At 43.7% G+C, this 13,327-nt stretch overlaps 1 protein-coding gene across 3 annotated transcripts in view; it reads left to right on the top strand.

Annotated features, from left to right (window-relative positions):
* GNE (glucosamine (UDP-N-acetyl)-2-epimerase/N-acetylmannosamine kinase) overlaps positions 1–11,950 on the top strand; it is a 34,463-nt gene extending 22,513 nt beyond the window's left edge. For 2 of the 3 annotated variants that reach the window (XM_028108760.2, XM_028108759.2), the window contains 6 exons: positions 172–382; positions 3,541–3,670; positions 4,015–4,236; positions 6,120–6,302; positions 8,907–9,023; positions 9,781–11,950. In XM_028108760.2, the coding sequence (XP_027964561.1) occupies positions 172–382; positions 3,541–3,670; positions 4,015–4,236; positions 6,120–6,302; positions 8,907–9,023; positions 9,781–10,016 (1,099 nt within the window). In that variant the 3' untranslated portion in view covers positions 10,017–11,950. The remainder of the gene's footprint in view (positions 1–171; positions 383–3,540; positions 3,671–4,014; positions 4,237–6,119; positions 6,303–8,906; positions 9,024–9,780) is intronic. The other variant, XR_003610224.2, reaches the window with a different exon arrangement.
* Positions 11,951–13,327: the final 1,377 nt, after the last annotated feature.

Here is a 13,327-nt window from a genome sequence, read left to right as displayed (position 1 = left end):
GTTAGTAATGTGCATGTACTTACTGTGTTGCTGGAGATATCAGATGTTGTTATTTTAAAATGAAGAAGCACAACTTTATTACCTGAAGTCTCGGTTTCTATTTTACCATGTCCTACATATCATTTAACATGTATGAGGGAAGCATTTAATTTGAGTTTTTTGATATTGCAGTTCAAAGATCTATGGGGATGGAAATGCTGTTCCGAGGATTTTGAAGTTTCTTAAATCTATTGATCTTCAGGAGCCATTACAAAAGAAATTCTGCTTTCCTCCTGTGAAGGAGAATATCTCTCAAGATATTGACCATATTCTTGAAACTCTAAGTGCCTTGGCTGTTGATCTCGGTGGGACGAACCTCCGAGTTGCAATAGTCAGCATGAAGGTAAAATAATTCCTAAGTCTTAACTTCATATCTCATATAAATAATAGATTTTTTTTAAGTATGGTTGGAAGGTAGGACTAGAAACATACATTAGAGCTTGTAATCATTTGCCTACAGTATTGACTTTTGGATCCATTACAGTGTTTGCCTGTTTTACTAAGCATTAACATTTCAAAGAAGTAAAATTCTCTGGGAATCCAAGTTAGTAGACTTGAGTTGACAGTGGAAGACCCCTTACACACCAGAGAGGGCTCTTGCCATCCAGGAGACCTGGAATTCTATACTTGGTAAAGCGTGGAGCATGCTGATTACTGTCCCTACCCAGAGGAGGGTATCAGCAAATGGTGAAGGGAATTGCATCTTCTCTAGATAGAACATGATTTTAGTTGAGTACAGCATACCTTCAATCCCTTAACCGAAAGACCAACACAGTGTTGACAGAAACTGAGAGCCTTCGTAAAAACATAAATTGTTTCATGTTAAAATGATCTCTGATGACTTAAGAATAAACCTACCAGAAAAACCTTTTTTTTTTTTTTTAAGATTTTATTTATTTATTTATTTGACAGAGACACAGCAAGAGAGGGAACATAAGCAGGGGGAGTGGGAGAGGGAGAAGCAGGCTCTCTCCTGAGCAGGGAGCCCGATGCAGGGCTTGATCCCAAGACCCTGGGATCGTGACCTGAGCCAAAGGCAGACGCTTAACAATTGAGCCACCCAGGTGCCCCGTACCAGAAAAACCTTTGTTTGAAATGTAGTATATAAAATTTTAGGAGTCCATGAGAAATGGCAAGGATTTAAAAAATAAAGTTGTTTAGGTCAAATAAAACAAAGCAAAACAAAACATAATTTTCTCAAAAGAAGCCAATGGTCTCCTTTGTAAATACTCTTTAAAAAGCATTAAGACGGGTGCCAGGGTGGCTCAGTTGGTTAAGTGACTGCCTTCGGCTCAGGTCATGATTCTGGAGTCCCGGGATTGAGTCCCACATCGGGCTCCCTGCTCAGCAGAGAGTCTGCTTCTCCCTCTGACCCTCTTCCCTCTCATGCTCTCTATCTCTCATTCTCTCTCTCTCAAATAAATAAATAAAATCTTTAAAAAAAATAAAAAGCATTAAGAGATTTTCTTAACCTAAAGATGGTGTTTCTGTATCACTAGCCAGAACCCTTTGTAGTGGTTAAATTCTAGAAACATTCCTGTTAAAATCAAGAAGAAAAGAAAGATGTTTTCTGCAACATTGCACATAATTCTGGAAGTTAGGAAGGGAAGAAAAGCAAGGAACAAACAGCACAAGTGGAGATTGTGCACAGAGTAAAACAAAATATTGTAGACAATATGAATAAATAAGCTTGCAGAATTAATAAGACACCTGAGTAAAATGGTTAGATGTTAGGATAAATATATAAATATCAGTGACTTCCTACTTACATGAAATTTTAGGCAAAGATTTTTGAGTTTTCCTGTAAATGAATGTTTGTTAGCCTGACTGCACATTAGCATTACCTGGAAGCTTTTAAAAATATACAGATACCTGGCTCCCACCCCAAAACTAAATTGAATTTCTGGGCGGCATCAGTATTTATTCAAAGCCCAGGTGATTCTGCTGTACAGTGAACGTCTGAGAAGGACAACTTTAAGTTTGCTTTGTTTGTTTGTTTGTTTAGTTTAAGTAGGCTCCAAACCCAGCATGGAGCCCCAGTGTGGAGCTCAAACTCAACGACTGTGAGAGTAAGACCCGAGCCAAGATCAAGAGTTGGACCTTTAACCAACTGAGCCACGCAGGTGCCGCTAGGTTTATTTTTAATGACAGGCATTAGTGACAGCTCTAACCCTTGTAAATGGATAAAATCCGTTAGTAACAAAAGAATGGAAAAAGAACCTATTCAGAACAACAACCAGAAAAATTGTAAGAATCATCTAAACCAAAAAACTATGTAACCTATATAAAGAAAACTATAAAACTTTAGCATATAAGATAAAGGCTTGAAAAATGTCCTGGATGGGAGTGCTGAATATTGTTAAAATGTCAGCACTTTCCAAATGGAATTATAAGTTTAACATAATTCTAGTCCACATTTTAATGGAATTTTTTTTTTTTTAAGATTTTATTTATTTATTCATGAGAGACAGAGAGATAGAGGCAGAGGGAGAAGCAGGTTCCCAAGGAGCAGGGAGCCTGATGTGGGACTCGATCCCAGGACCCTGGGATCATGACCTGAGCCGAAGGCAGACGCTTTACTATCTGAGCCACCCAGGCGCCCTTTAATGGAATTTTTTTATTTTTTTATTTTATTTATTTTTTTTTAAAGATTTTATTTATTTATTTGAGAGAGAGAGAATGAGAGCACGAGAGGGAAGAGGGTCAGAGGGAGAAGCAGACTCCCTGCTGAGCAGGGAGCCCGATGTGGGACTCGATCCCGGGACTCCAGGATCATGACCTGAGCCGAAGGCAGTCGCTTAACCAACTGAGCCACCCAGGCGCCCCTAATGGAATTTTTTTAAAGTTTAACAACACTGTTCTGAAATTTACTCAAAATAATGCGCAAATGAGAAGAGCAAAGAAAATTTTTAAAAAATTTAGGAGAGACTCTCTTTGACTAGTATTAAAACATATCATAAAGCGCAGTAATTTATTTTTTTCAGGGGGCAGCAAAGCAAAGTTTATTGAGCGATAGCAGTGTGATAGTACAAAGCTCCCGAAGAGGAAGGGGACCCGAGAGGGTTGCCCACAAAGCGTGGTAATTTAAATATCATGGAACCGTGCTATTATTGGCTTCCGTTATGGGAGGTGATTAAAGGTTCACCTCCTTAGGATATTTATTTAGTTGCCTTAGTTTTTAAGCAAGGAAATTTTGTCAGCCTGAAAGAATAAACTATGACCTTCTCATGAAGATTGAGATTAGCCAGCATTCACTTGGTGCTGGAAGAGGGCCCGTGGTTTGCTGTGGAGGTGTCACTGCTTCAGGACGGCTTCCCAGGAGACGGCTTGGGCGTATCTTAGGGCTGGCCTGTACCAGAGTGGCTCCCTCCCGAGCACTCATCTAAATCTACAGGACTCTCTGTCCTATGGCAAAGTCTGATTTAGCATGAAAAAGGTCTGAAGATTCACAGGATGCTCCTTAGGTACCATCAATGAGATAGGGTTTTTTTTCTCTTTTAGGGTGAAATTGTTAAGAAGTATACTCAGTTCATTCCTAAAACCTATGAAGAGAGGATTAATTTAATCCTACAGATGTGTGTAGAAGCTGCAGCAGAAGCTGTAAAACTGAACTGCAGAATTTTGGGAGTAGGTGAGATTGTGAATTGCATATTCAAGAAATGTTCATTTTGATATACAGAGTTTACTGAGTTCTGATGCATGACTGACCATCAGGTCACTGCCCTGTGTATGTGGCTCCAGGTCCTGTCTGTGGACCCCAAGCATGGGGACTTTCTGGAACACCAGTAATCATTATCATTGGTGGGGAGCTACAGATTTAGCTCAGAATTGCTTGACATTTCCTTGCAGTCTTTGGTAATATTTGTCTTAGGAGATCTTGGGTGAATTAATTTGTGTTTGAAACCCAGGAAGTTGGCACACTTTTCTAAGATGGCTTATGAGCATTATTTTCCTTATGTGTGTGGTGGAGCTCAGGTATTTCTACGGGTGGCCGTGTAAATCCTCGGGAAGGAATTGTGCTGCACTCAACCAAACTGATTCAAGAATGGAACTCCGTGGACCTCAGGACCCCCCTCTCTGACACCTTGCATCTCCCCGTGTGGGTGGACAATGATGGCAATTGTGCTGCCCTGGCGGAAAGGAAATTTGGCCAAGGAAAGGGCCTGGAAAACTTTGTGACACTTATCACAGGCACAGGTGAGAGAAGTAAGGGAAGGTGGCTCCGGGAGCTAGAATGTGTGTCAGGGCATGCCCTCAGCATCAGCCAGGCAGCTTGTAAGTCTGCTTTAGTCTTCACTTCCTGCTTGAGTAGAGCCAGAAGGTGAGCCCCATGTGAGGGCATAGGGCCTTCCTAGGCTTTCCTGAGCATGTGCCCTGCCCTGGGCATGCATGTGGACCTCTGACTCCCAGGAACTTGTCAGAGCTATTCAAAGCCCTTACTCCCCAAAGCTACTCATTCCCAGCTTCTTCCAGTCTTTTTGATTAGTATAATATTTGCCTCAACTATCAGCTGTTGTCCTGGACAGCAGAGACTAATAAATATATTTTTCCTTTAAATGTCTTTGACAAACACCCCCTGGGTAGCCCCCTCAAGTTCTGAGGTAGGTGGCATAACAAGCTCTTTGAGGTGGGAGCTGCCAGGTAGGTCAAAACAAACCACCACAGTTTTTTGAAAATAGTCTTGCTCCCTCCAGTACTGCCATCTTTGCTGAGAATGTGGGCTGGTTCAAGGCCACCAAGCTGGGGAGGGGGTGGTGGGACCAGAAAATGCCAGAAAGCTCTCTCATTAAAATTCAGCTGTTTTTTTTGTTTTTTTTTTTTTTTTGATTAAGCATTCCCTGGGATGTTACAAACTTGTTAGTTTCCAGAGCTCCAAAAAAATTGGTTCTGACAGTTTTTGCCCGTTTATTCATTGCTTTAGTGAAGGGATGGACTTTTGGAGTTGCCTACTCTGCCATTTTTGCTGATGTCCTAGTTTGTTTTTGGAATGAGGAAACAGACTCCGCTAGTAGGTGGTTGAGCCACCGTTTGATCCCAGATAGGTCTAACCTCAAAACTTGTGTGCTCTTAAACTCTACATGATTCTACCTCCTCTGGAAGCTCAGGCCCTTCTTCTCTTAGTCTCAGACACAGTTTTAGCAAGCTTGGAGATCATTTCCTAGATTTCCTGTCAGAGCGGATAGTTTGCAAATTAGAGGGGTAGAGTTGAATAGTAGGTGCCACAGGAAGTAACTGATGGCAGGGTAAGTCTAAAAAGCAGAGCCTTCTCAGGCTTTCCTCCTTAATGACTCCTAAACACCACAAAACCAGAGTCATTGATACTCATAATCCCTGAGTCACAGATTTTTAGACACGGTGGCATTAAGAAGAGGCAACATCGTATTTTGTACACTCTGTTTAAGAAAGAGGGTGGTATATGATATATTTTGGAAAGATGGTCTTCCCTTGAATTTCCCCTACACCAGAGCCCAGGATGAGGACTTAGGTTATTTTATGTCGGAGGTGTTTCTGAGAAGCAAGAGTGAAGGTGTGAGAAGAGTAGAAACAGAGTAGGTGGAAAGCCATTATCCAAGTTGCCTTGAAGGCAGTGGGGGCTGAAATCTACCAGAACCTCCCAAGAAGTCTGCAGACCATCCAGAATTGTCCACTGGAATCTGCTGGCTCTTGCCATGCTTGGTTGAGGATGTCCTGTGCTCTCAAGGATGACGAGGCTTTTACTTTAGTGTTGGAGATGGCCTCAGGAGACACGCCATGTGAGCTTGAGGTGGTATACTGTCATCACACAGTGAGTCCGAGCCTGTGTGGATCTGTTCCCCACAGCCGTGGTTGAAATCACAGCCAAGTAGATGCAACACAGGGTTGCAACATTAGGGTTAAGGTTAGGGATCTGCTTGAAATATTTCCCTCCAAAATGCTTCCAAGGTAAAGTGTCGGTACTTAGTAAGTTACAGCTACTTAGGAAAGAAGGCATCATAAAGAACCTCACATTCCAAAGCTTTGCTAAACAGACGAGGAGTTGCTATATCACAGCTTCCTGTTTCAGTTGAAGAGCCACCTCAGTGATTGTTCTCTCACTGTAGGAATTGGTGGGGGCATCATCCATCAGCACGAGCTGATCCACGGAAGCTCCTTCTGTGCTGCAGAACTTGGCCATCTTGTTGTGTCTCTGGATGGGCCTGATTGTTCCTGTGGAAGTCATGGATGTATTGAAGCATACGCCTCTGGAATGGCCTTGCAGAGGGAAGCAAAAAAGCTACATGATGGTTGGTTTCTTTCGCCTGAGGAATTAAATAGCTATATGGTAGACAAGTATTTCAAAGTAGATTTTCCAAAAAGAGCTGGACACTGAAGCCAGAACTTTTACCCTTCTCACTTCCTGGTGGAAAGGTGGGGCTTCCTTATACCAAAGCTCCAAAATCCCCTTAGTCCTGACCCATATTAACACTTCCCAGTGGTGGGGATGGACAAGGGTCTTGAGCCCCAGGGTAGCAGGGAAGATTTGATTGTTGTTTCCTCAGCCCCTAGCTGAAGAAGTAAATGGATTAACATATTACAGTTGTGAACTCTGAGTCTATTTGAATTAAAGCTATTTCTGGACATGTTATAAAAGGATGGTTTCTAGTCTAATGCAAGAGGGAGTCATTTACTGTCATTATAATACAGTGTCAAGTGCCTTGAGACTGATGGCCAGGGGATGTAGATGCATATGACACCAGAGTTCCCTCCCTGCCCTCTTCATGCAGGGAGGGGAGTGTTAGGGTGCTGTCTGGGGGGTTGAGAGAGGGTAAATAGAATTAGCAGGGCAAGTTGGGATGAGCCCGGGATGCTTTCAAGCCTGGGAAACAGTCCTGTGGGTGCATAAAGGGCAGGGTAGGGTTGAGCATAGCAAGAGGTAGGCCAAGACCAGCACCTAATGGAGAAGCCATTGAGAACTTCTGGGGGAAAAACATGGTCAGGTCTGAATTTTAGACTCTTCACTAAACAGTAACTTTTTGTTTTCTGGGAGAAAAATAGGAGTCGAATGGAGTAGCTTTGAACGGTACAGTTCTAGGGTGACTTCGGTTTTCTCGTCGGAGCTGGCTGCGGTGGAAAGGGATGTGGGGGTGGGGGGTCTCGCCTGCGGGACGTGGGCTGGAGATGTGCAGGCGGCAGCTGGCTACGGGGGTCTGGCGCTCAGGAGAGAGTACTGGGCTAGAGGGTGGGGATTTGGGAATCATCAGTGCTGAGTTGCCAGTTAAACCTCTGAATGAGGTTTGGAGTGAGGCAAGAGTCAGGGGTGGAATCCTGCAAAACAGCATTTAACGGGCAGAAAGGAAAACCAGGAAAGGGTAAAGTCACAGAAGCCAGAGGGAGAGTGTCTCAAGGAGTCACACTGGGAATGTCAAGTGCTGCTTATGAGTAAGAGAAAATCAGAAGAGCTCATTGGCTTTGGCCATGAGGACATCATTTGAAACCCTGAAAACTTTGTTTTTCAACTTCTTTTTTATCATTAGCCTCCCTTAGGGGCCTGTTTGGACATTTTTTTCCTAATCATCGCTTCCACACATGATACTTCACAATCACAGATCTACTGTTTATCTATTTGTGTTTATGTACTATTTGTATAAAAAGAGTAAGCTTTTTTTTTTTTTTTTTTTTGCCTCAAGAACAGTTTTTGTCTCCCTGGGGGCAAATGCGTGTCTTAAGAAAGAGCGCATTCAAATAGCGGGAGCAGAAGCCTCACTACTCTGAGTAGGAGGGAAGAAGTGCTTTGAGGACAGGGAGACTGAGCATCTGCCAGTGGAAAGACAGTGCGGATGGAAGCGAAGGTTGAGAATGCAGACGAGAAGGGGCAGCTGAGTGCCCACTGTAGGGCCCCTGAGGAGATGCAAGTCTGGGTAGAGGGCCTGAGAGGGAGAGGAGGGGTGAAGGTGTGCAAATACAGACGTGTTTTGAGGCGCGGACAGGAAAGTAAGGGAACCCCTGCCTCGTGGGGTCCTTTATCAGAGAGGTCAGCAGTCTGGAGGTCTCATGGTAGTGGGGACGGGGTAGAAGGTTTGAGGTGGTGGAAGCTGAGAAGAGTCCTGGCGGGCAATGGGAGAGACTGGTGGCAGCTGCGAGGAGATTCCTGGGCCGGGGCTAGGTAGCAGCCTGCGTGGTTGGGGTTTGCTCTCATCAGGACCCAAGTATGATAGCAGATGAGGAGAGTGTGGACCCGGGTTGATGACGGGCAGAGTGAGGGGCAGAAAAGCCAAGGACTACAGGTAATAGAACTACTTACTATTTAGTGAGCATTGACTTGGCCAGCATTTGATGGAAGTTCTTTACGTCCATGATCTCATGTAGTTCCTCAAATAATCCTGCTAGGGTATGTGGTGGTACCCCCATTTTCTAGAGAAGAAAAGGGTATAGAAGGGATGTGCCCTGGATGTGGTTGTGCTGCTGCTCGTGGCTGAGCTGGTGACCAAACCCCGGTCCGTGTCAGTGCTACAGGCGCTGCTGTAGGATGGGGGGCCCTGCAAGTGATGTGCACCTGGGATGGATAAGGGAAGGAGAGAAATAGACGAGTCTCTGTTGCATGTGGAAGTGAGAAGTCAGAAACTAGAGGGCTGGCTGGGAGGCTCTGGTCAGAGGTGAGGATTTTCTGGTTAGGAAAGTTCTGGATGATGTGTAAGCAAGGCAGCAAGAGGGCAGCAGTGGCCTCTGGAGCAATGTATGTGGACATTTGTGAATGAGAAAAAGCTCTGCCAATGTGAAAAGAACACGCTGTCTTCCCACTTGGGGGCTTGCTGCCCACAGGCAGACTTCTCAGCCTGGCCCTCCTGCAGGGCTGCCACAGCTCACTAATGCCTGCTAATGCCCGCTGCTTCTCCCCTCTGCTCACACAGAGGACCTGCTCTTGGTGGAAGGGATGTCAGTACTGAAAGACGAGGCCGTGAGCGCGGTCCATCTCATCCAAGCTGCGAAACTTGGCAACGCGAAGGCCCAGAGCATCTTGAGAACAGGTGAGCTTGTGGCTCCAGGCAGCTCTGCCACAGGGGGGCCCTCAGACTGCCCAGGGCTCCTGCACATAACCAGCTTCCCTTGGGATCAGCGCCCTGGAATGTGTGGTCAGAGGTGTTTCTCCTGCTTTCCGAGACAGAAAGGGAATGGCATTCAAGGTATTTGGCAGCATTGCCTTTATTAAACAGGTTTTTTGTTTTGTTTTACAACTATGGATAAACTACTTGTTCATCTTACAGGAAATCTAGAGAAATAATAGGAGAGTAAGAAAAAGTTTCACTTCAAGTTTTACCATTCAGAGATGAACTATTAACATCTCCTTCCAGTCTGTCCTTTTTTTTTTTTTTACATAGCTGAGATCATATGGTATAGTATGTAGTATACCTAGTTTTTTTGTTTCAAAGCACATCACCCCCTCGTATCAGGAATGAATCATGAATAGCTTTGCAGGCACTGCTTTGTTCTCTAGTGTGGGTGTACTAAGTATTCTAGGCTGCTGACTCCTTCCACCATCCTCTGGCATTTTGTTGTTGTTTTATTTTTTTAAAGACTTTACTTGAGAGAGAGAGAGTACAAGTAGGGGGCCGGGCAGAGAGAGAAGCAGACTCTCCGCTGAGCAAAGAGCCCAGCACTGGCTCAGTCCCATTGGACCCTGAGATCATGACCAGAGCCAAAGGCAGATGCTTCACCGACTGAGCCACTCAGGCGCCCCCTCTGACGTTTTTGATTTGGTCTACTTTCATTTTTGTTTTCTTGTAGCTGGAACGGCTCTGGGTCTTGGGGTTGTGAACATCCTCCACACCATAAATCCCTCCCTTGTGATCCTCTCTGGAGTCCTAGCCAGTCACTACATCCACATTGTCAAAGACGTCATCCGCCAGCAAGCCTTGTCCTCGGTTCAGGATGTGGACGTGGTGGTTTCGGATTTGGTGGATCCTGCCCTGCTCGGTGCCGCGAGCATGGTTCTGGACTACACAACTCGCAGGATCTGCTAAGCCTCTGGAGAGTGGACCTGGACCGAGACTCAGAGCTTCTTTGTGGAATCAGGTTGTCTTTTAGACGAGCGTTTCTTAAAAAGCAGTTTTGGTATTTAAATTTGGCATTTGGCAGGTGACTTCGGCAGTTAATTTTTTGCTTTTAGCCTCCTCTTCCGAAGTCACCTTTCCCAGCCCTCACTTTTGTAGATGCTGCTCTTTCTGGGGTCATTTCCGCTCAAACCCTGTAAGTACCAGCCACAATCTTCTGTGCCAAAGGAGCTTTGATCGTAGACAAGGACGCCTCAGGGCTCTGCTTACCAGATGGACCACGTAGACCTGCAGGCCTTGCCTGAGGCGGGGCCTCGAGACTGGAGTGTGGATCACTCATCCTTCCTCCTCTGACCCTAAACTCAGATTGCAGAAAGGGATCTGGTCAGGAAACAGAAGGAAATCTCACTGTGAAAGGCTTAAGTAAATTTTTTTAAAAACAGCTTTACTGAGGTATTTTTAAAAATGTACAATTTGATAAGCTTTGACATATGTATACACCTGTGAAACCATCACCGCAATCAAGACATTGGACACCTCTGTCACCCCCAAATGTTGTTTGCTTAACGATGTTATTTATTACTCTTGCAGAATCTTGAGCAACTTTAGGGATTTGAATGACAGTGGCCCTGCTGACCTTGTCCTTATCTTCTTAAGGACAGCTGAGAAGCCACTAGGACTTACAGCCTCTGAAAGGAGATTAACCATCCCCGAAGGATCCTTGCTGCTGACAGACACCTCTCCCTTCAGTAACTTTTCATGCTGATGTTGAGTAGGACTCTGGAGTATCTGTTAAGGCAGTGTTTGTGGAGCCCGGATCTGTGACTCTGGATTCGGGCTCAATAAGATTCTGTGCTTTCATTGGTGTCAAGATACAAAGGCCAAGGTTCTTGCTATCAATTTTAACCTAGAAGAAATGCTAATACCCACCATTTATTAAGTGCCTACTGTATACCAGGCTCCGAACTAGGTGCTTCATATAAATTACCTTAAATTCGCACAACCTGGGAGGTAGGTGTCCTCATTTCCATTTTATACGACCCCAAACTAAGTCGTGGTGTGCTGAAGTGATGGACCTAAAGCCATGTGGCTAGTGAGTCTCAGAAACAGGGTTTGATCCCAGGTCCCTCTGTGCTTTTCTGCTACGCCATACAACCTCTCAGATAAAAAACTTGCAAAATGTGAATATATCCTAATTTACTTCATGCTACCAACAACTTTAATAAGACTGACTCACTTTGTCTTTGATGCTGTCCCTCAATGATAAATTTAATCAAATATTCCTCTCTGCTGTGGACATTTTGCCAATACAGTATTTGGTCTAGTGACAGGTTTTTATGGGTACTTTTAGATGATCTAAACAAGCATATGCATGTTTTTCAGATTTTTATTTTAGGAAAACCTGAAGGTTTGCATTGTTTCAGTGTTAACATACAAAATAAAGTGAAAGAATCAATATTGCATTTGAACCACTTCCTTCCTGGGGTGTTCATGTGAAAAGATGGGTTGGCTGATTCCTAGAATTTCACCAGCCCTGAAATAACCTCCAGGTCCTGGTTATTGTTGAAAAATTCCACAGTGATTCCTAGGAAGGAAGCTGGTCTGCTTGGCCATCAGCGTCCGGGGGGAGGCAGCAGACTATGAAGGGCATCAGTTCCTTGGCGACATCTGTCACTGCTCTGTACACCAGAGAGTGGCATTGCTACCAAGTTTCATACCAAATATTTGGAAGGATGGTACTAAATCTAAAACCAAATCTTAGTTTTTATTAAATTCATGGAAAGGCTAATATATTCCAATGTAATTATTACATATAGTTAAATCACATATTAATTTATTTTAATGTAAATATTTTTATGTTACTGTTCTGAGCCAAATTCTAAAGAAAAAATAAATCTTTGTGGAAATCCTAACATTTTTGCATTTTGTTTTCTTAATTAGTTAAAATCCCTTTTAGGAAGAGATTTCTATTGTTGCACTGCTTACTTTTCGAAGGTGATGTAACTTCTTAAGGCATCTAATATGAATTTCTTAAAAACGACAAAATTTTTTTTGATAATAGGAAGCATGCTATATAACATTTATATATATTGAAAAATCACCACAGTAAAAGAACCATCACCTTACATATAGAACTTCTCTTTCTTGTAATGAGAATGTGTAAGATCTACTCTTATAGCAGCTTTCAAATATACAGCTAAGGCATATATATATAGTATAGACATACTTCATTTTATTGTGCTTCACAGATAATGTGTTTTTACAAACTGAAGGTTTATGGCAACCCTGTGTCACACAAGTCTCTTGGCACCATTTTTCCAACAGCATTTGCTCACTTTGCGTCTCTGTGTCATATTGTAATTCTTGTAGTATTTCAAACTTCGTTATGTTTGTTGCAGTGATCTGTGTTCAGTGATCTTTGATGTTATTGTAATGTTTTGGGGCACCATGAACTGCACCCATATGATGGTGAGCTTAATCGGGAAATAGTCTGTGTTCTGACCAGTCCATTGACCATCCATGCCTCCATCTCTCTCCCTCTCTCCATACCTCCCTATTCCCTGAGACACAATATTGAAATTAGGCCAATTAATAACCCTAACAATGGCCTCTATGTATTCAAGTGAAAGGAAGAGTTACATGTCTCTCACTTTAAATCAAAAGCTAGAGATGAGTGAGAAAGGCCTGTCAAAAGCCGAGACAGGCCAAAGCTAGGTTTCTCATGCCAAATAGCCAAGCTGTGAACGCAAAGGAGAAGTTCCTGAAGGAAACTAAAAGTGCTACTCAAGTGAACACACAAAAGATTAAGAAAGCACAACAGCCTTACTGCTGATATGGATAGTTTCAGTGGTCCCCGATAGAAGATCAAACCAGCTACAACATTGCCTTAAGCCAAAGCCTCATCCAGAGCAAGGCCCTAACTCTCTTCGATTCTGTGAGGGCTGAGAGAGGTGAAGAAGCTACAGAAGAAAGTTGGAAGCTAGCAGGGGTTGCTTCATGACGTTTAAGGAACGAAGCCGTCTCCATAACAAAACTGCAAGGTGAAGCAGCAGGTGCTGATGTAGAAGCTGCAGCAAGTTCTCCAGAAGATCCAGCTAAGATCATTCATGAAGGTGGCTCCACTAAACAACGGATTTTCAATGAAGATGAAACAGCCTCTATTGGGAGAAGATGCCTTCTAGGACCTTCAGAGCTAGAGAGGAGAAGTCAATGCCTGGCTTCAAACTTTGAAGGACAGGTTGACTCTCTTGCTCGGGGCTAATGCAGCTGGTGACTAAGTT

This window comes from Eumetopias jubatus, unplaced genomic scaffold (genome assembly GCF_037043125.1).
Source record: "Eumetopias jubatus isolate StellerSeaLion01/CBP00866 unplaced genomic scaffold, mEumJub1_p1.0 scaffold_15, whole genome shotgun sequence".
NCBI classification, from domain to species: domain Eukaryota; kingdom Metazoa; phylum Chordata; class Mammalia; order Carnivora; family Otariidae; genus Eumetopias; species Eumetopias jubatus.
This window is presented reverse-complemented; position numbering and strand designations above follow the sequence as displayed.